This window comes from Arachis ipaensis, chromosome B10, assembly GCF_059453495.1.
Source record: "Arachis ipaensis isolate K30076 ecotype BB chromosome B10, ASM5945349v1, whole genome shotgun sequence".
Classification (NCBI taxonomy): domain Eukaryota; kingdom Viridiplantae; phylum Streptophyta; class Magnoliopsida; order Fabales; family Fabaceae; genus Arachis; species Arachis ipaensis.
In genome coordinates, this window is record NC_142435.1 from 14,164,587 (window position 1) to 14,186,323 (window position 21,737).

The 21,737-nt window shown below is 33.1% G+C and overlaps 2 protein-coding genes across 3 annotated transcripts in view; both read right to left on the reverse strand.

Annotated features, from left to right (window-relative positions):
* LOC107623457 (uncharacterized) overlaps positions 1-21,737 on the reverse strand; it is a 54,406-nt gene that overhangs the window by 25,034 nt on the left and 7,635 nt on the right. The window lies entirely within an intron of this gene.
* Positions 4,985-7,797, reverse strand: LOC148579205 (uncharacterized). Its single transcript, XM_088489195.1, has 3 exons — positions 7,262-7,797; positions 5,817-6,781; positions 4,985-5,097 (listed from the first exon to the last, which is right to left on the reverse strand). The coding sequence occupies exons 1-3, from the start codon at positions 7,795-7,797 to the stop codon at positions 4,985-4,987; spliced, it is 1,614 nt and encodes a 537-aa protein (XP_088345321.1).

The window sequence follows — 21,737 nt, forward strand, 5'->3', positions numbered from 1 at the left end:
GACGGCTGCGAACACATACGAAGTCCCATGCCAGGGAACCAGAAGCACCGACGGCCGCCGAACACATCGAACGCCACGTGACGACAGAGACGACATTCAACAACACTGATGTTATGGCAGTGGATGAAGAGGGCTGGTTCAGCTTCGACGACGGCAGTTAGACGGCCGCAGTGTCACAGCACGAGGAAGAAAACCTCAATAGAGGCTAGGTTTTTTTTTTTTTGTGATGGAAGGTATCCCTTCTTGCCTCTCCTCTTTGACTAAAACATTTAGATATGAAAAGAGGTACTCCAATTTTTTTTAATATTTTAAACATAAATTAAAAAATTCGACTACAAAAATCATGCGTTTGGATTTTTATTTTTTAAATTAAATTATTTTACGTCTTAAAAAAATATCATAGAAATTTATAAATATTATTGTTAATTTAATATTAAAAATAAAAATATGTCTTTCTTTTTAGATTAGGATTTTTTTTCTTTGATTTTTTTGTTATAAAAAAATTGACTTAAAAATAATTAAAAAAATGAATTAAAAATTTTAATAAATTACTTTATTATTGGAATAATGGAATATAGAAGATGAATATAGAACTAACATTTTTTTAGTGATTATAGAACTAACATCTTGACAAAAAAAAGTTTTTCACATTTTGAGTACATGTTGTTAAAGATGAGTGATTCAATGATGACGTGAGATTTTTTATCAATATTAGTTAAATTCTTAAGAAACGGACAAATGTTTCTTATGTACACAATCTTAACGGTGTTTATTGGGTTAAGTCATTTAAAAAAAATTATCTCTTTTATTTTGAAATTATTTGGATTTTCGAATTGACCCCAAACAATTGTTATATATATTAAAAACTTTCAATTTCTGATTCTTGAAACATAATTTTGACTTCATACATAATCTTTAATTAATATGTTCATAGTCCGTAATAAGTCAAGTGAAAGGTTTTATTATTAATATTTAATTAAATATCTTTAATAATTTATTATTAAAATTTAATAAAAATTATTTTCAGTAAAATTAAAGATATACCAATTTAAATATCTAAAATTAAATTGCACTTTTTACATTCTAAAAATTAAATAACTAACTAACTAAATATATAGTCATTGTACTTAAAAGTTAATTAAATAAATAATTTACTAAATATTGCTTGCAATAATTACATTTGGTTTTTAATTCTCGTTGAACCTGTTTGATTCTACCTGAACTAATATTTGCGTTAAAAAAAATTATATCCATGATAAAGTATGAAGTAGAGAGGAGGTTGCAAGGAGGATTAATGTTGTGAGAGAAGAGTGGCAGAGAGAAGAAGTTCACGAAGTAAAAGATTTCTTGCTGAAGATAATGGAGAGTCACAAAAACTTGTAATGAAGCTACAGAGTAGTTTATATACAATTAGTAATATTTTGCTAAACCACTAAGTCAACCACGGTTAGTCCTATTAGAATTCTAACTCTAGTAACTAAACTAGTCTCTAACTAACTTCTTTATTATATCTAAGCTGAGCTGGCACCTATATCAGCTAACATCCCCCTCAAACTAGGAGTGTTAGGAGTGTGAATGTCCAACAATCCTAGTTTGGAACAGCATGAATTGAAAGGCCCCGGAGCTAGTGTTTTAGTAAATAGATCAGTTGTTTGATTGTTAGAGGTCACAGGAAGACAGTTTGATGATACCCTCATGAGCTTTGTCACGAACTATATGGCAGTCCACTTTTATGTGTTTCGTACGCTCGTGCAGAACAGGGTTGGCTGCCATAGCCAAGGCAGATTGGCTATCACTATAGAGGGTGAGAGGTTCTTCATGATTAACTCCAAACACTTGCAGTAGTCGAAGTAACCAGAAGCCTTCACATGTTGCATTTGCTAAGGCTCGGTATTCGGCTTCAGATGAGGACCTTGATACTGTCAGTTGCTTACTACTCTTCCATGAAATCAATGTTGTGCCCAAAAAGAAACAGTATCCAGAAACTGACCGTCGGGTATCGGGGCATGTTGCCCAATCAGCGTCTGCAAAACCTAAGAGTTTAAAATCTGTAGCAATAGGGAAGAATAGACCAGTAGAAGGAGTATTTTTTAAGTATCTCAAAATTCGTAGAGTTGCTTTGTAGTTTTCATTGGTGGGAGACTCCAAATATTGACTTAATTTTCCAACCGCAAAGGCTATGTCGAGTCTTGTGTTGGTATGGTATTGCAACTTACCAATGAGTTTTCTATACAAAGTAGGTTCAGATAGGGATTCCCCTGAAGTCTTAGAAAGGTGAATGGAATAGTCCATCGGCGTCGAAGCTGGTTTTGCCTCTAGTAACCCAAATTCCTCCAAGAGATCCGTAGTGTACTTCTTTTGATATAAGGCAAGTCCATGTTTGTTATAAGCAACCTCCATACCTAGGAAATATTTGAGCTTTCCTAAATCTTTGATACTGAATCTGGCATCCAGAACAGATTTGATGCTCTCAATTTCTTTAGCATCATCCCCTGCCAACACGAGATCGTCTACATATGCTAGAATCGTAGTAAAACCTGAAGTTGTTCACTTGGTGAACAATGAATAGTCAGACTTTGATTGTGTGTACCCAGATTCTGCAAGGACTGAAACAAGCTTGGTGTTCCACTGTCGGCTCGCTTGCTTCAAACCATATAGCGACTTGTTCAGTTTACAAACCGAACCACGAGGTGCTTGCAAACCCTGAGGAACCTTCATGTAGACCTCTTCAGGTAGATCCTCATGGAGAAAAGCAGTATTAATGTCCAATTGTTGTAGAAACTATCTCTTTGGGACAGCAATGGACAATAGAACTCTCAGAGTAGTCATGCATACCACTGGACTAAATGTGTGGAAATAGTCAAAACCGGCTGTTTGGGTAAACCTCTTTGCAACCAATCGTGCTTTGTGTCTTTCTACAGTTCCATCGGCATTAAACTTCACCTTAAAGACCCATTTTGAATCGATAATATTCTTCCTAGGAGGTAAGCTACTAATAGTCCATGTTCTATTATTCTCAAGAGCTCGAAGCTCGTCATTGATTGCATTTTGCCAACAATTCAGTTTCACAGCTTCATCAAAGGTTTTGGGTTCTGAGATGGCTGCTATGGCTAGTGAGAAATTTTTAAATTTTGGGAATAGCCTATTGTAAGAAACATATTTTGAAAAAGGATACTTATTGGCAGATGAATATGCTAATGTAGCTAGAATGGTAGAGCATTTGTAATCCTGTAAGTATGCAGGGGGTTCTTAATTCTAGATGATTTTCTAGGAGCTAGATGTTGAGTCATGGAAGATGATGATGCAGTGTTTTGATGATCAAGGGATGCATTGTTATCATTAAATGATGCAGGGGTATTATGCAATTTTGGAGGGTGAGGGATGACTTCCTCAAAATGCTCATGAGATGGTGTGATGTGTAAGGGATCACCATGATACTTGGATGCATGATACAGTTCACAATTCAAAGAATCATCATATTGATGCATATTAAAAATTTTCTTATTTGTGTCATTGTCATTAGATGAGTTCAATGCTTGACAATAATCAGGAGTAGCATTAATATGAAAAGGAAATACATTCTCATAGAATTGAACATGTCTAGATATAAACAATTCCCGTGTATGTAAGTCATGCAAAACAAAACCTTATGTGTTATGCTTATAGCCTAAGAAAACACATTTTCTTCCTCTTTTGTCAAATTTCTTTCTATAAGTGGTTAGTGTAGTGGCATAGGCTAGACACCTGAAGACCTTCATTTCCATTATACTTGGAGATTTTTCAAATAAAATTTCATAAGGAGATTTGTTCATTAGATTTGAGCTGGGTATTCTATTTATGAGATGGGCAGCGTGCCCAACTGCATATGTCCAGAAGCATTTTGGAATTGAAGAGTGAAATAATAAAGCTCTAGCCATGCCCAAGAGGTGCTGATGCTTTCTCTCAACCACCCCATTTTGTTGGGGTGTTTCCACACATGATTTTTGATGTATGATGCCATTATCATTGAAAAATTCGTGCAAGTTAAATTCAGTCCCGTTATCTGTTCTAAAACACTTTACTGTTGTGATAAATTGGGTTTTCACATAGGCCACAAATTGTTTTATCAAGGTTTGGACTTCAGACTTGAGTTTCATAAAATAGAGCCAAGTGAACTTGCTCTTATCATCAACGACAGTTAGAAAATATTTATGTCCAACAGTTAAAGGAGTGGTCATTGGGCCCCAAACATCAAGGTGCACTAAATCAAAAATTTTATTAGATTTTGTAGTACTATTTAGGGGTAAGTATGATTTTGGTCCCAAAAGTTTAGTGCCAGAATCGAAACCGTCCCTCATCTAATTTTCGATATAAAATTGTCCTTAATATTTTTTTCGTATTAAAATCGTCCTTTTTAATAAATTTTTTTGTTTTATTCCTAAACTACCACTATTCCTATTTTAATAATAAAAATTATAAAATTAAAAAAAAAAGAGAAAACGCGTGTTGGGGGGAAGGGGAAGAAAACGTGTTGGGGGGTGGAAGAAAAGGGTATACGAAGGGGGAGGGGAGGGGAGGAGAAGGGAAGGGGGGAGGGGGACGGCGTCGGCGAGCCTCCATCGTCGCCGCCTCCTCCAGAACTCTGATGATGATGACGATGAAGGGGGAAGGGAAACCGCCGTCCCGCCGCCACAGTCTCGCCGTCTCGCCGCTGCAATCGTTGCCTCTCTCTTGTCCAGATCAACCGCGACCCTCTCCCCTCCTTCTCTTCTTCCCTGCCTCAGATCTCCTCGAACGCCGTGACCTCGTCGTCGCCGCCGCCTCCTCCAGAACTCTGATGATGATGACGATGAAGGGGAAAGGGAAGCCGCAGTCTCGCCGTCCCACCGCTACAGCCGCTGCCTCTCTCTTGTCCAGATCAACCGAGACCCTCTCCCCTCCTTCTCTTCTTCCCTGTCTCAGATCTCCTCGAACCAGAGCTCACTACCGGTGAGCCTCTCCTGCTTCACCATGGCGCAGCAACGTGGAGCCTCCCCTGCTTCACCACCACGCAGCAACGTGGAGTCTCCTCTGTTTCACCACCGCCAGCGAGCCTCCCTGCTTTCCCTCCCTCAGTCCCTGTCGCAGAAGGAATCAGAGCCACCACTACCTGTTACCCTCCCTCCAGCCCCTTGATTTGATTCTGGGTTAGTTTAGCTGGATTTTAATTTTCTGTTAGTTGATTTTAGGTTATTGAATTGCTGAAAGTTGCTGCTGAATTGTTGTTGTTGTTATTGAATTAGCTTAGGTTATTGAATTTTTGTTAATGGTTAATTGTATACAAGATCCATGGTTGTTGTTCTTCTGCATCTGGTTGTTGCTATTGAATTTGATGTTGGTCTGGATTTTCCTAATTTGTTCTTGTTCTTGTTCTGGATTTTTCTAATCTGTTCTTGTTTCCTATTTTGTTCTTGTTTCTTATTTTCCTAATCTGTTCTTGTTTCCTAATCTGTTTCTCATTTTTGTAATTGAAGATAAATTTGGGTATTTTTAATTCTTGTAATAGAATTTTGTTAACTATATCTAAAATTTTGAAATTTTGAGTTTTGTTAATGGAAGAAGAATTTTTATTCTGAAATTGTTTTGAATCTAGAATTGAAGAATTTGTTAATGGAAGAAGAAGAACAAGAAGAATGAAATGGTGGAAAAAAAAGGGTATTTTTGTCATTTAAAAAAATTTTATTAGAAAGAACGATTTTAAAATGAAATGCAACATTAAGGACGATTTTAAATAAAAAATTACAAGAGGGACGATTTCAATTCTGGCGCTAAACTTTTGGGACCAAAACCATACTTACCTCTACTATTTACAAAAGGCAGATTCTTTTGCTTGGCAAAGTGGCAAAAATCACATGGTTTCATATTTTTTGTATATTCTATGAGAGGGTAATTCCTCTTTATTACATGCATTCTATCTATAGGAATATGTCCAAGTCTGAAATGCCATAAAGTTGTAATGTCTTTTACACTATCAGCTATATGCAATGTGGATGAGCCGCTAGTAGTGTGAGTGATGTGTCCAGCAACTGTGCTTGTGTGCTTAGGATGAGATGATATTAATGCAGTGCTATTTGATGACTGTGGTGTTAATGCAGGAATAGTCAATGTGTATAAGCCTCCATTCTCATTAGCATACCCAATTATCTTCCAAGTACTCCTGTCCTGTACCTCACAAGTAGTGTCAGAAATTGAAAAATGACATTTCAATTGTTTAGCAGCTTTAGAAACTGATAACAAATTGAAAGTAAAGCATGGAATGTACAACACTCCTGTGAGATACAACTTATTTGAAAATATTACTGTCCCAGCAATATTAGTAATTGTTTGATGTCCATTTGGCAGTTTAACAAGAATAGGTTTAATATGTTGGTAACTGTAAAAATTAGCTAAAGAGAATGACACATGATCGGTTGCACCACTGTCAATGACCCAAGTATGTGGTGAAAAAGTTTTAGTGAACAAAATATGTGAAATTTGAGAGCTCATTGTTAAAGTGTATGTTGGAAAACCTGGTTGTAGTGAGGGATTTGGGTTGGTGATTTGATTAGGCTGTAGAGTATTGTCTTGTTGGAGAAGTGCAAGCAGTGTGTCTTTTTGCTCTTGAGATAAAAGAAGATGTGATGTCTTACTATCTCCTTTCTGAGTTAAAGTTTGCAGTGCCTCACTGGATTTTTCACTGTCCTTTCTAGATAAGGTGGCTGCACAGTTTATTGTCCTCTGCATCTGCCTCATGTGTGGAGGAGGTCCATACTTCTTGTAGCAGCTGTCCACTAAGTGTCCAGTTTTATGACAATATGAGCAGAGTTTAGGAGGTCCTCTTCCTCTTCTACCAGATCTACCTCTTCCAAAACGACATCTACCTCCTCTAAAGCTATTTGCATTTGAGTATTGTTGTTGTCCTCGTTCACTCTCAATTTAATCCGAGGAACTCATTAGGGCTCTTGCATCATTGATCTCAGGCGAGTGCAACTGCCTCTCTTGTTGGTTTAAGAGTGAAAATGTTGTGTTGATGTCAGGTAAAGGCTTCATAAGCATCAATTGAGATCTGACATTGCTATATTCTTCATTAAGAACTCTCAACAATCTCACCAATTACCTCACTTTCCTGTATTTTCTTACTATTCACAGACCACAAATGCATTCTGGACCACATAGACACTTCGGAATCGGTTGAAAGGTTTCTAATTCCTCCCAAATAGTTCTTAATTTTGTAAAATAGGCAGTCACAGAAAGGTCCCCTTACCTAGCAGCATACATTTCTTCTTCTAATTCGGCAACCCTAAAAATATCTCCTTGGTGATACCTATGCTCTAAGTCATTCCACATATCACATGCATTCTCATTCCAAATCACACTTTGAGAGATTTCACTACTTAATGACAAGTTTAGCCAAGCTATCACATATGTATTACATTTTTCCCAAGTAAGAAAGTTCATGTCTGATTCTTCAGGTTTGGGGAGAGATTCGTCAATAAACGATAATTTATTCTTTGACTTGAGTGCAAGTCTCATTGCTCTAGTCCAAGAATGATAATTCGAAGCATTAAGAGTCACATTCACAATTGAGATTCCAGGATTCTCACCTGGATGTAGATAATAAGGGCTGCTTGGATCCAACATCACGTTCGCATTGCTTGAGGATGAATGATCAGATCTGTTCTGGAAACTTTGAAAATTGGAAAATTGATTCAGAAGTCTTGCAAGATTCTGAATTTCACTCAAAGAGAACACGTCTTCCATGTTCGAACTTGGATTCTCCAAACTTTCCTCATTCGCCATAGTTGGGCCGAATCGGGAAGCTTCAACAACAATCTCTTTCTTCTCTCTTTGCTAACTCGGATTCTCGTCACTTTCGCAACCTCCACACTCACCGCACCATGATAAAGTGTGAAGCAGAGAGGAGGTTGCAAGGAGGATCAATGTTGTGAGAGAAGAGTGGCAGAGAGAAGAAGTTCACGAAATAAAAGATTTCTTGCTGAAGATAATGAAGAGTCACAAAAACTTGTAATGAAGCTACAGTGTAGTTTATATACAATTAGTAATATTTTGCTAAACCACTAAGTCAACCACGGTTAGTCCTATTAGAATTCTAACTCTAGTAACTAAACTAGTCTTTAACTAACTTCTTTATTATAAATATCTAAGCTGAGCTGGCACCTATATCAGCTAACAATCCAACACCTTAAAGGCAAAAAAGACGCTGTGTAACGAAGGATGTTTATACTAAAATGAATACGTAAAAAAGTAATGCTTTATACAAATACAATAAACCATTTGGGTCAATGTGTAAAATTAAAAGATTTCATCCATGTTGGTGAAAAAACTTTGTGGACCTTCAAATTTTTTGCTATTCAGATACGTATTTAACAAAAGCAAAGTTTTGTTTTATATATGGAAAAGTATAGGTAAACAATGAAAATAGTAAACAATGTGAATAATAAATATGTCGGATGTTTAATTCAATAGGTATGCAAATGATTATGTTCATTATTTTTAATTAGATTGTTATTTCTTTTGATTCAATTTACTCATGTACAGTTAATAATAGTTAGATGTTCAATTTACTAAGTATGCCTATGGTTATCCTAATGTTAAGATTTATGAGGTAATTTGGGGATGAAACATTTTTTTTTTAATTTTATTAAGTCAATTTTAAAATTCATTGTTTACATTATTTACAAAATTCATTGTGTACCTAGCAAAACCATATATATATATATATATATATATATGGAGAGACTTCTTCGGTAGAAAAAATATTGTGGTGCATGAAGTTCTAATGCTCTATGATTTATATGAAATTTAAAAAAAATTATTTTGATTACGTATTACTATTAGTAAATATTTTTGGGTCCTAGGTCAGGTTAAACAGATTTAGACATTTTCATGATCTCCTTGGCAAATTGGCATATAAAAGGCATAATTTCATCTAATAGCTCACTTGACAAGAACATTGAAGAGAAGATTTCTTGCAAGTATTTGAATTTTTCTTTATCATCATCAGTGACAGGTTGCAAATGACTAGGAATTTTATACCAAGGAACCAAAAAGGTTTGGTTGACAGTAATGGAAGTAAAAGAAGAGAATTCATCATCAATGTGGTTTAGAGATTGATTTCTTGGTGAATTTTCTATGTTGGATCATTTAATTGGTACAACAAAAGTTTATATGGAAGTGATTATAAAATGAATTTTCTTCTGTTATAGGCCATAAAGATGGTTTTTTAGAACATGTGAGTTCTATTGAATAGGAGGTTGATCTTCTAACCATGAAAGCTTACTAGTAATGAATAAACTAAGTTGACGTGAAGAAAAATTGCAGCTTTAGGATCTTTTATTTTTACTCTAATGTTATGGTTATATATATAATGATTTTATGGGAAAAGCTCTACATCCATGTAATTTTTTTATTCAAGCTATCCAAGTAACTTCAATCAAGCGCACCTCCCCAATCCCCTTACGCGTTTGTTATACACGCGCCTCATATAACGTATATAACGTAAACCTTCTCCTGCATGATAAACCTTTCTCAACGTAAACCTTGTTCTCTTCTCACGTTCTTCTTCTTCAACCTAATAAAATTCGTCGTTCTCTTCTGTTTGCATTTTTCTTCTCTGCTTGCATTCTTCATTATTGATCTGCATTGAATTCAACGTAATAATAATGGAAACAATAAATGATTCAACTTCAAATCAGTTGAATGAAGTTATTATGTTGAGACAGCTAGAAAATGATTGTTGCATACTATCACAATAATCTTAAACACTAAACAAAGTAAAAGGAGGCCATCGAACCGAACAATATTCATCTGGTGAATCAAAATCACAAAGACTACCGAACCGAACAATATTCATATGGTGAATAAATTGTGATCAACTTTCAATAAACAAGAATAGTATTTCTCCTCCTCTTCCTCCTACTCCTTCTTCTTTTAAATTCGCACACGTAGGTTTTTCTTCTTCTTTCGTTATAATCATCACCAACAACACCAACATTTTGCTCGGTTAAGTGGAGTTACTCATTTTGATTCACTTAATTGTTAATGTGTTCAGTTGAGTCCTTGTGCATGCAGAAATATTTTTCTTACTGATTGAATGCTTATCACGTTTATTCAGCACATGATTGGTGTTTGGTTCAGTGGTGTTGACCATTTCGGATCACCTGATTGTTATGTGTTTAGTTAACTTCTTTTGCATGGAAAAATGTTATTCTTGATGATTGAATGTTTATGACGTTTTATTCAGCACATGAATGTTGCTTGATTAAGTGGAGTTGCTCATTTTGATTTACTTGATTGTTTGTGTGTTCAATTGAGTCCTTGTGCATGTAGAAATATTTTTCTTGATGATTAAATATTTATGACATTTTATTCAGCACATGAATGATGTTTGGTTCAGTGGAGTTGGACATTTCAGTTCATTTCTATTTTGCACAATTCAAAACTCTTCCTCCTCACCTTCTACTGCTTCTTCACTAGGGAGAGAAAGAGGAAAAGACAAAAAAAATATAGCAGCAATAACACTAAAAGAATGAAGATATGGAAAAAACACGTGAAGAAGAAGGAACACGAAAAAGAAGGGGGAGAATGAGGAGGAGGAGGAAGGCGAATCTCTGTTGCTGTTTTCATTCGTTTCTGGTTGTTCCTTGCCAAATCTTCTCGCAATTCTTCTTCAGTAGTGGTTTTCGCAAAGAACGTCACTGAAGTTTGAGTGATTTTGAGAGAGATTCGAAGAGAATGAGCGGTTTCGTGTTGAGGAAGAAGTAACATTTTTTCATAATGAGCGCGAAGTAATGAAAGGTTTTCGGGCGCGTATTTTCACTCGTCATTAATGCGCGTGACTCTATTTGGACTTGGGCCAACTTGATTACATTACATGGTTACATGGATGTGTAGCGCGCCCTTGATTTATACCGCAAAATCATAAGCATTTATCTTATCTTTATCTTATTAGATTGTATTAAATTGAAAATCTTATTTATTAAGTCAAATATGGTAATATTTAGAATCTAGAATTTGGAGGAACAAATTTAAAAATAAAAATTAGATACATAATCTTAAATTTGCATTATTATACGTATGGTTTCGGTTAATAATTTTCACTTTGTAATTTATTAAAAGTTGGAGATAAAGATTTGCTCCTGAGATGTCAAATATTAAATGGAACAGAGAGTTAACCCATTTTAGGAGCTCCGTAAAATGTTTCAGATTGACTAGAACACAGTTTATTTGGTGTATTCTTGGATTACTAGTGATCAACCGTATAATATATCAAAAACTAATGGTGCAGAAAAATAAATAAATAAAAAAAAGACTATATGAAACACAAACTTGCAATATAGTTGTGCTAAGAAGATCTAATTTTTGTGAAGAAGCAAATGATTGAAGTAAAATGTCCTATAATTAACTTATCTTTGCATTATTATTGAATACTGATGCACCTTAAGTCCCTAATATCAATTTTAGAATTACTTTCACACGCTTTTAAATGTTAAATATCTTGGTTGCATACTAAGAAAATTTTAATCTTAAAATATAAATTTTTTGCAAAGAAAATAATTAATTTTTTCTTTCAATAGGACAAAAGCAGGTTAGAAACTACTTCAGATCATGCTTTTGCTTTTTATATTTAATTTTTATTTTTAGAAAGATTTATCCAAATACCAATATTATTTCACAACAACAATTCTAGAACATTGATAAGCTATTTTAAATTAAATATAGTTTTGAAATTCTAACTTTTTTAGTTTTAAATAATAAAGTTGTTATATTTTGTTTTTAAAAATATTTTTTTATTTATTAAAAAATTCCAAAATTTTCCTTAGTTTTCAAATATTATCAGAAAGAAAGAATAATTGAAACATTGTTGGCTTAGTTTTTCACATATCAAACTATCGAAGTTTATAGAATAAGTGGGGGAAGGACGTTCAACTAGGTTTAGGAGAAAAATAAAATGCCCATTCCACAATGAAAAATGTATGGCTCTGGAAAAAATAGACAAAAATATTAATAAATGAATCGGGTACATTAATAAATGAGCTTGAAACTAAGAACAAGTTGATAGGGAACAAGTCCATAGGGCTGTCATAAAAATATGTAAGTACAAACTAATTCCAGGTCCTGCAAATCATTTCGCATATAAAACAGCATTAGAGCATAGAATGGATGACGCTGCAAATTCATAAAATATTACTAGAAATATTCAACTTAATAAAGAACCGATGCACAATATTATGCTAGATTCTATTAAAATATTAATAAACTAAATTATGTCTATTGTGTCTGCTTCTCTCCTCAACATCAACCCCATAATCCACACACACATTTTCATAAATGCTAACAATGATCAATAATATTTATATGAAAGGAGGGTGTGAAGGCATGGAAGAAGGAAAAAAATTCAAATATGTAATTTTAGCAATACAAATAGAAAGAAATGTAAATAAACCAATTGAAGCTTGATATTACCTAGATCCCCCAAATAAAAAAATGTTACGTAAATGTCCCTTATAAAGATTTTTATATAAATCAAAAGATTTCATACAAATGGAATAGATTTCATTCGATTTATGCATGTATTTTGTCTATCTTAGTAACTCAATTCGATTTACTTAGTAATACGAATTACACTATAAATTGAATTTGGCTATTTCGATTTACTACTATTTTACCAAAAAATATAAATAGATGTAGGCTAATTCGATTTATTAGGGTGCAAAGCGTATATAAATACCAGTTGAACGTAAATTCTATAGCATAAATCGAATCCATGCAATTATTTTGATACACCAACAATTATATCTATATGGAGTTAATGCTAAATCAAATTCAATTAGTTCGATAATACGAGTCTATGAAAAAAATTGAATTTTATAAAATCTAAAAAATTTTATTATGTAATAGGTTAGTAACGAATACATTATAAATTTTTATATAGTTACATGATAACAATGTTTAATTTAAAAATTGTTATTAAAATTTTAGTTGTACTCGTTACAAAATATGAATAATTATAATAAAACTTTTAAAAATTATAACAATATATAAATATAAAATGAATTGACCGATTTAAAAATAAGACAATCTAATAATATTAAAAGCCAGTCAATTTAGAAACGTAATTTAAAAAATAAATCCTTCACATATTTATATAATTATAAATTTATGATATGATAAATACTTTTCAAAAAATTATTCTAATGCTGGACTTCTAAACACTGAATTATTTATTTAAATAATTTAATTTTTTAACCTAATATAATAAAATATCTTTAAACCTCCTTATTATTATTATTATTGTTGTTGTAAATAATTTTGTAAAATGTGAACATTTCTTAGAAAATTTTATGAGTACTATAAAAATTTGTGAGTCCAATCTATGTAAATTGGTTCAAGAAAATTTTTTTTGTACTCGTGACATCTTTTAAAGAAATTTTATAAAAAAATTATTGTAATTATTTATTTTGTAATAAGTACAACTAAAATTTTAATAATAATTTTTAAATTAAACATTGTTATGATGAGTACTATAAAAATTTGTAATGTACTTGTTACTAATCAATTACATAATAAAAAATTTTAAATTTTATAAAATGCAAATTTTTTTTTCATAGACTAGTATTATCGAATTAATTGAATTCGATTTAGCATTGGCTCCATATAGATATAATTGTTGGTGTATCAAAATAATTGTATGGATTTGATTTATGCTATGGAATTCACATTCTAACTTATATTTACACCCTAGTAAATCGAATTAGCCTACATCCATTTATATCTTTTGGTAGAATGGTAGTAAATCGAAGCAATCATGTTCGATTTATAGTGTAGTTCGCATTACTAAGTAGATCGAATTGAGCACATTTGATTAATTAGAATTGACAAACTATATGCATAACACCCATTCGATTCGCATGAAATTCTACTAAATCGAGTGAGAGTGATTCGATTTACCACCAACATATGTAAATTGATACTAGCTGTTTTCATTTATATAAAAATATTCATTAAGAACATTCAATTTATTTACATTTTTACCCCTATAAGGCAAAAGTCTACAACACATAATAAATATAACTAGGTGAAGCATCCTAAAAGAATTGTGATTGGCCAAACATGTAAATTCACATGTGAATATTATGAAACATTTATAGAAAGAGTAAGGCTAACTGCAGATAATAGAAGCATAAACAGTGAAATGCTTTCCCTTGATTGGAACGGTGCCGTCATGTGCACACCATCCATGGGGAAGCTGTGATGCTAAAGGTGTATCATCTCATGTTTCAATCACAAAAGAAGTCACATCATATAGGAGCCACTACTGCACTATGCAGACTTAAATACAAGACCCCTGTTTCCTATGGACTGTATAGTTTCTTGTTTTCTTCAAAGGCTTTTTTAGGTCTAAATCGCCTTCTAAAAAGATTTAGCAACCATTGGATTTAATTATCAAAACATCTATCATAGCAAAGAGTTTTATTTGCTTCTGTTTCTTTGCGGTTCTGCTGCCATCCAATGCTTCCGACTTTGTTTTATTGAAATTCGCGCATTTCAGCCATCAAATTCGGTTTCCATAGCCGCGATCCTCTCCGTGCTCCAGCATTCATCTTTCCGGGTTGCTGGCTTGTTTTGATTTTCATATTCCTTTCTTTCTTTCTTTCTTTCTTTCTTTTTATTAATTGTGATTATTCTATTTATCATATTCACTATTGTAAATTCAGACAAATTATTTTTTTATTCATAAATATCAACAAAAATAATGTTACAATCTAAAAACTCAATGTTTTGAAAAGAGTGAAAAAAAAATCTTTGGAGCACTACTTCAAAATAGTTATAAACTAAAACGAACGAAAAATTAATTCAAAAAATTAATAATAGTATCAGTTTATCTCTCCCATGCATATGCATGCATCTTGGCTCTCATCCGAACAATCATCATCTTTTGGCATCTCATTCTCTCCAACAGATTCACAATCGTCATCTTCATCAACAATGGATGTGGTGACATCAACAATGGATGTGGTGACGCGAAGGTTCACTTCAAATGGCCAAATTCCTGCATAACGGTCAGATTTAGACATTTTCATGATCTCCCTCGCAAATTCACATATGGAAGGCATAATTTTATCTAATAGCTCTGATGATAAGAACATTGAAGAGAAGGTTTCTTGCAAGTATTTGAATTTTTCTTTATCATCATCAGTGGTGGGTTGCAAATGACTAGGAACTTTATACCAAGGAACAAAAAAAGTTTGGTTGACAGTAGTGACAGTAAAAGAAGAGAATTCATCATCAATATGTGGCTTAGAGGTTGGTTTCGTGACAATTTTTTTTTGTTGGATCATTTGATTGGTACAAGAAAAATTAATACGGAAGCTATTATGGAATGATTTTTCTTCAGTTATAAGCCATAAAGATGGTTTTTCAGAACATGTGAATTCTATTGAATAGGAAGTTGATCTCTTAGCCATGAAAACTTACTATTAACTAATAAACTAAATTGAGGTGAAGAAAAATTGCAGCTTTAGGATCTTTTATTTTTACTCTAATGTTATGGACTTATGGTAATATATAATGATTTTATACAGCATAATCATAAGCATTTATCTTATCTTATTATCTTATCTTATTAAATTATTTTAGATTTAAAATCTTATTTACTAAGTCAAATATGGTAAGATTTAGAATTTAGGATTTGAAAAGACAAATTAAAAAAAAAAAGATTAGATACATCATCTTAAATTTGCATTATTATAGATATTATTTAAGTTAATAATTTTCACTTGTAATGCATTAAAAGTAGGAGATAAAGATTTGCCTATAAACCTGAGATGTCAAATATTAAAATAAAAATGTTCCAAACAACAATCAATAACAAATTAAAAATCATAAATCAGAACACCAAAATTAGAATAACAGCCATAAATCATAATCGGAACACAAAAATTAGAAATTTAGAATCAACAAGACAAAACCAAAATAAAAAAAGTCAAGGTCAGAACAAAAAGAAATCAAAATCAACAAATAATTAGAAGAATTACCTGAGACTCGAGACTAAGGGAGGACGAAAAATCCGAACACCAGACACGACAGTGAGACACGAAGTTGGAAATGGAGGGACGATGGAGACGAACGGAGCACGAGGGCGACGACAAAACCGAGGAGCAGGGGAAGTGTGTGGCTGCGAACTATGATGCTGAACGGCGTTGCGACTGTGAAGTTGTCCGTCACCGGCGAAGAGTGGAGAGTTTTGAGGTTACGGGCGTGAGCGTGGGTGAGTGCAGTCCTCTGGAGAGTGGAGAGTGTGTGTGGTGTGATCTGAGTGTTTTAATTTAGGGTTAGGTTTTACTAATTTTCCGTGAAATTAAAGATATACCAATCAAAATAAAGAGACTAAAAAATTTTAATATGGAAGCAAAATGAGTAATATACTTTAACATGGTAATTTTTTGTGTTTTTTAAAATTGTGGGAGTACACAATTTCGATTTGTGTTCAAAAAGTTGAAAAAAATTCAGTACACAATTGAAAAAAACCCAGAGTACATAACTCGGACTATGCGAATTCTTTGGTCATGAAATTTTGTTTCACAAATGACATGATCCGATTTGCAGCTGATGGAATTTGAAATCTGAAACGTGGAATTCGGACCCTCCATTTTTCTTGTTCTGGGTAATCTACTTCCTCTAATCCCACAACAAGGTGAAACACCCCTACTCCCCATACGCGAGTCCAACACTTCCTTTGCTTCCATATTCAAATTAAAAAACGAAATAAAGAGGTTTATATAAATTAATTTTTTATTCATAAATATCAACAAAAATAATGTTGCAATCTAAAAATTTAATGTTTTAAATGGAATAGAGAACTAGCTCATTTTAAGAACTCCTTAAAAATATATCAGTTTGAACATAACACAAACTTTATTCGTTGTTTTACAGGATTATTACTGATCAACTACATAATATATCAAAAACTGATGGTGCAGAAAAATAAATAAATAAAAATAAAAAGACTATATATGAAATGAAACACAAATTTGCAATATAGTTATGTTCAGAAGATTTGGTTTTTGTGAAGAAGCAAATGATTGAAGTAAAATGTCCTATAATTAACTTATTTTTACATTATTACTAAATACTGATGCATCCTAATATCAATTTTAGAATTACTTTCACATGCTCTTAAATGTTAAATATTTTAGTTGCATATTAAGAAAATTTCAGTCTTAAAATGTAAATTTTTTACAAAGAAAATAATTAATTTTGCCTTTTAACAAGACAAAAGCAGGCTAGAAGCTACTCCTGATCATGCTTTGTTTTTTATATTTAGTTTTTATTTTTAGAAAAAGTTATCCAAATACCTCCATTATTTCACAACAACAATTTTATAACATTGATAAGATTTTAAAATTCTAACTTTTTGAGTTTTAAATAATAAAATTGTTATCTTTTGTTTTTGAAAATATTTTTTTATTTATTAAAAAATTCCAAAATTTCCCTTTCGTCCCACGTATCTTGGAAGAATAAAGATTCACTTGTCTTTCCCTACGTTTCTCTAACTTTTCACTTTCTTCCTTCTTTCCAACCAACTTAAATGATCATCCCGCAAAATGTACCATATTACGAAAACCACTGATATTATCAGAGAGAGAGAGTAATTGAAATGCTGTTGGCTTAGTTTTTCACATATCGAAGTTTATAGAAAACCAGTGGAAGAAAGAAGTTCAACTAGGTTTAGGAGAAAAATAAAATGGACATTCCACAATGATAAATTTATGGCTCTGGAGAAAACAGACAAAGATATTAATAAATGAATTGGGTACATTAATAAATGAGCTTGAAACAAGGAATAAGTTCATAGGGCTCTCATGTAAAAATATGTAAGTACAAACTAATTCCAGGTCCTGCAAATCATTTAGCATATAGAACAGCATTAGAGCATAGAATGGATGACCCTGCAAATTCATGAAATATTATTAGAAATATTCAACTTAATAAAGAACCGATGCCCAATATTACGCTAGATTCTAATAAAGTATTAATTAACTAAATTATGTCTATTGTGTCTGCTTCTTTCCTCAACATCAACCCCATAATCCACACACACATTTTCATAAATGCTAACATGATCAATAATATTTATATGAAAGGAGGGTGTGAAGGCATGGAAGAAGGAAAAAATCAAAACATGTAATTTTAGCAAAAGATTACAAATCTATAATTTCCCTAAAATAGAAAGCAAAAAGTCTACAACACATAAGGGTGTTCTTGAGAAGCTATATATAGAGAAATACAAAGATAATGGTAAAATATCAATGATCACGAAGTCAGCATCCATCAGATTAAGATTCAATTTCTTTAACAAGTTAAACATTGAACAATTAACATGTCAGGGAATACGCCAATCAGAGTTACAAAAAGATTACCGCGGTCGAATTATGATTATTATACAGAAAACAACACAGCCTTACAAGTCACTATATGGTTTAGGGAACTCTTAAAAACTTTTATGGGGAATAAAATTACACATTAAGCAATAATATCAATTTCGTGACCACCGATATTTGTATGTTTAAAAGAGAAAACCCACCACTGACTAGAGGTACAATGTAGCTTAATGTGTGGAAAACGATCCAACATAAAACTCACCGGCAAGTGTACCGGGTCGCATCAAATAATAATAACTCACATGAGTGAGGTCGATCCCACAGGGATTGATGGATCAAGCAACTTTAGTGGGTGATTAATTTAGTCAAGCTAACATTGGTAAGTGATAATTGATGCAGCAGAAAGTAAATGACAAGAAAAATTAAAGTGCAGAAAGTAAATTAGAAACTTAAAGAGCAAGAAATGTAAATTGCAGAAACTTAAACAACAAGAAATGTAAATTGTAGTGAATGTAAAGGGGATTGAGTGCAGGGAATTTAAAGGAAGCAGTAAGCAAAACGTAAAACAATTGCAGAAGAATTAAATTGCATGAAAAGTAAAAAGGGGGCTAGGTGCTGGAAATTAAAAGAAAGCAGTAAAGCAAGCAATTGAAGATATCTTGAGAACAAGTAACAGGAAATTTAAAGTGCAGGAAAAGTAAATTCAAATCACAGCAACTCAAATGTAAAGTGTAGATGAACAAAAGTGCAGGAAAATAAATTGAGAGCATTAGGAACAGAAAGTAAAAATTGCAGAGAAGGAAATTGTAGCAGAAAAGTAAAACAGCAAGAAAACTCAATTCAATTGTGAAATCTAAAAAGACAAGTGAAGATCTCAGGGGATCAAAGAGACTAGAAAACAAGTCTAGATCCCACTCCCTTCCTTGATCCAATAGAGAACAAGATGCAGGAAAATTAAAGATGAAAACAATGAAGAGAACTTTGATTCAAATCACAATTCACTTGAAAGTTTGCAGAAGAAGAAAACAGAGAGAATTCTCAAGGTGAGATTGAAACAGAATTTCTTCAATTCTCAACCCAAGATTCAAGACAAGAATGAAAACTAAGAGAGAGCTCTCTAATGGAGCTGACCTCCCTCTGCTCTCTAGTAGAGCCAGCCTTTTTATAGGCTTTTCACAAAATGAAAATGAAAATGAAAAATGAAATTCTAAACAAATTACAATTAAAAATAAATTCCTAAGCCAACTTGTTCTTGTGCCTTGAAGTGATGTCCATGGGCTTTTAAATTTTGGTACAGGATTGAATTAATTTGATTTTTGGACCATGGGTCACACTCCCAGGGGATGGCTCAGTTCAAATACCAAACTGAGCGCCCAATGTGCTTTTGTGTTGCCCAATTTGATGCGCCCAGCCTTGTTCAAGTTGATCTTCAATAGAGCTCAGTTGGAAAATTGAACTGAGCTCTATATCTTGCCTTGGTGTGCCCCATTGTGCGTGTCACAGCTCCTTTGTCCGTGTCAAGGTGCGCATGGCATCTCCTTGGTGTGCTTCTTGTTGCGCCAAAGTGTGAGGGATGGGGGAAGAGTAGTGCTCAGTTGGGAAAACCAACTGAGCTCCCCATTTGTAGCGCCTTGCTTTGGACTTCATGTTTCCAAGTTCGAACCTTAGTGGAAGCACTTTTGTGAGCCTTTTTCTTGCATTTTCATGAGTGGGAGCCCGATAAAGCTCAGTTGGGAAAGTGAACTGAGCGCTCTTTCCTTGCTTTCCTTGTTTTCCTTATGTCTCCCCCTTCGAATCTTGGTGAAGCCACTTTGTTCTATTTTTGCTTGTTTTTTGTCCTTAAAGATGCCTTTCATTTGTGCCTCAATTTCATGCCAAATATGGACTATCATATATCGTTGGAAAGCTCTGAATGTCATCTTTCCAACGCAACTGGAAGCACATCAATTAAACGTCTGTAGCTCAAGTTATAGCCCTTTGAAGGAGGCATGGTGATGCTGTAAACGCCCAAGTTTTAACTTAGCGAAAATTCTTGCTTCCAAGCTAAGTTTCTTGTACGGCAAAGCTAAGTTCACTTAGTGAACTGAGCTTTGTGAGTGCTGATTGTGAAGCTTCCTTGATTTGGTCATGGGCCACGCTTTTAAAAGCGTGGCCTAAGGCTCCAAAGTGTGTTCCAACTTCAAAGTGTGCCCCAAAACTCTTTTCTTCTTTTTAGCTTATTTTTTTGCTCTTTTTGCTTCTTTTTCTTCTGATTTCCTACAAAATTTATAAAATCAAAAGATCAAGGAAATATACCATTTAAGCACAAAAGAATGCAATATTTAAGCACTAATTATCAATTTCTTGTATGAAAAAGTATAGAAAAACATGACATGATGACATGTCATCACAACACCAAACTTAAATCTTGCTTGTCCCCAAGCAAGAAAAGAATCATGCAATAAAGATTGACAATCCAAGGTAAGAAGAATAGCAACTCAATGTTCATGGTAGGCTAGTTTTCTATGCATGCTACAATCACAAAAGAAATGTAAATGATTGATGCTTCTATCTAGCTTATTTTATGAAATCTTTTCTTATATTTCTTCCTTGAAACAAGCTTTTGATTTTCTTATTAGCTTCTCCTTTTGGGTGCTTTGCCCCATGAGTTGATAACAAAGCTACGATTCTAAATGCTTTGTTTTCAAGTATTACCACTTGATACATAAGCACCACAAGCATTTGAATTAGAGGACTTCATTAAGCTCATTTTTCTTTTCTTTTCTTGACTCTCTAATCATTGATGCTCAGAACCTTGAGCTTTGAGGGAGTACTTTTGCACTTGAGCCTAGCCTTTACTTCTAAGTATTTTGTTTTTAAGCATTTGGCTTGATACATAAACACCACAAGTACTTAATAATGAAATTGTCATTGGTACTCAGAGCCTTCAGCTTTCTCATTCTTTCCCTTTTTCTTTCTTGCTTTATTTGTATTTGCTTTTTCAAGGTTTTCATGATTTCAAAAGATTTCACAAAATGTACTAGATGAAAACTTCAATGAAATAAAATCCAGTGCAATTGAGAAACAATTAATCATACTAGCTTTCCAAAACTTATATGCACATGCTAAACTCTTCTTTAATTCCTTGTTTGTTTATGATCATGATGCTTTATTGCTTTTGAACTCATAAAACTCAAGTTGGTAGTCATAATGGCATGGCAACATGTTACAAATTAATATTCAAGCTATGCTTATTTCATACACACATGTAAACAGAGAATATAAAGACAATCATGCAATTTAAAGCGCTAGAAACAAAGGAGAGGAAAAGGAACTTTACAACCTTGTAATTCATCT

Excerpts from the sequence above, each read along its gene's own strand:
- LOC148579205 (XM_088489195.1), bottom strand. The coding sequence starts at position 7,797 with ATGGCGAATGAGGAAAGTTTGGAGAATCCAAGTTCGAACATGGAAGAC. Across the intron at positions 6,782-7,261 it reads GAAGAAATGTATGCTGCTAG|CTGCTACAAGAAGTATGGAC; the intron begins GTAAGGGGACCT and ends CTTAGTGGACAG. Across the intron at positions 5,098-5,816 it reads GCCTTTTGTAAATAGTAGAG|GGACTGAGGGAGGGAAAGCA; the intron begins GTAAGTATGGTT and ends CTTCTGCGACAG.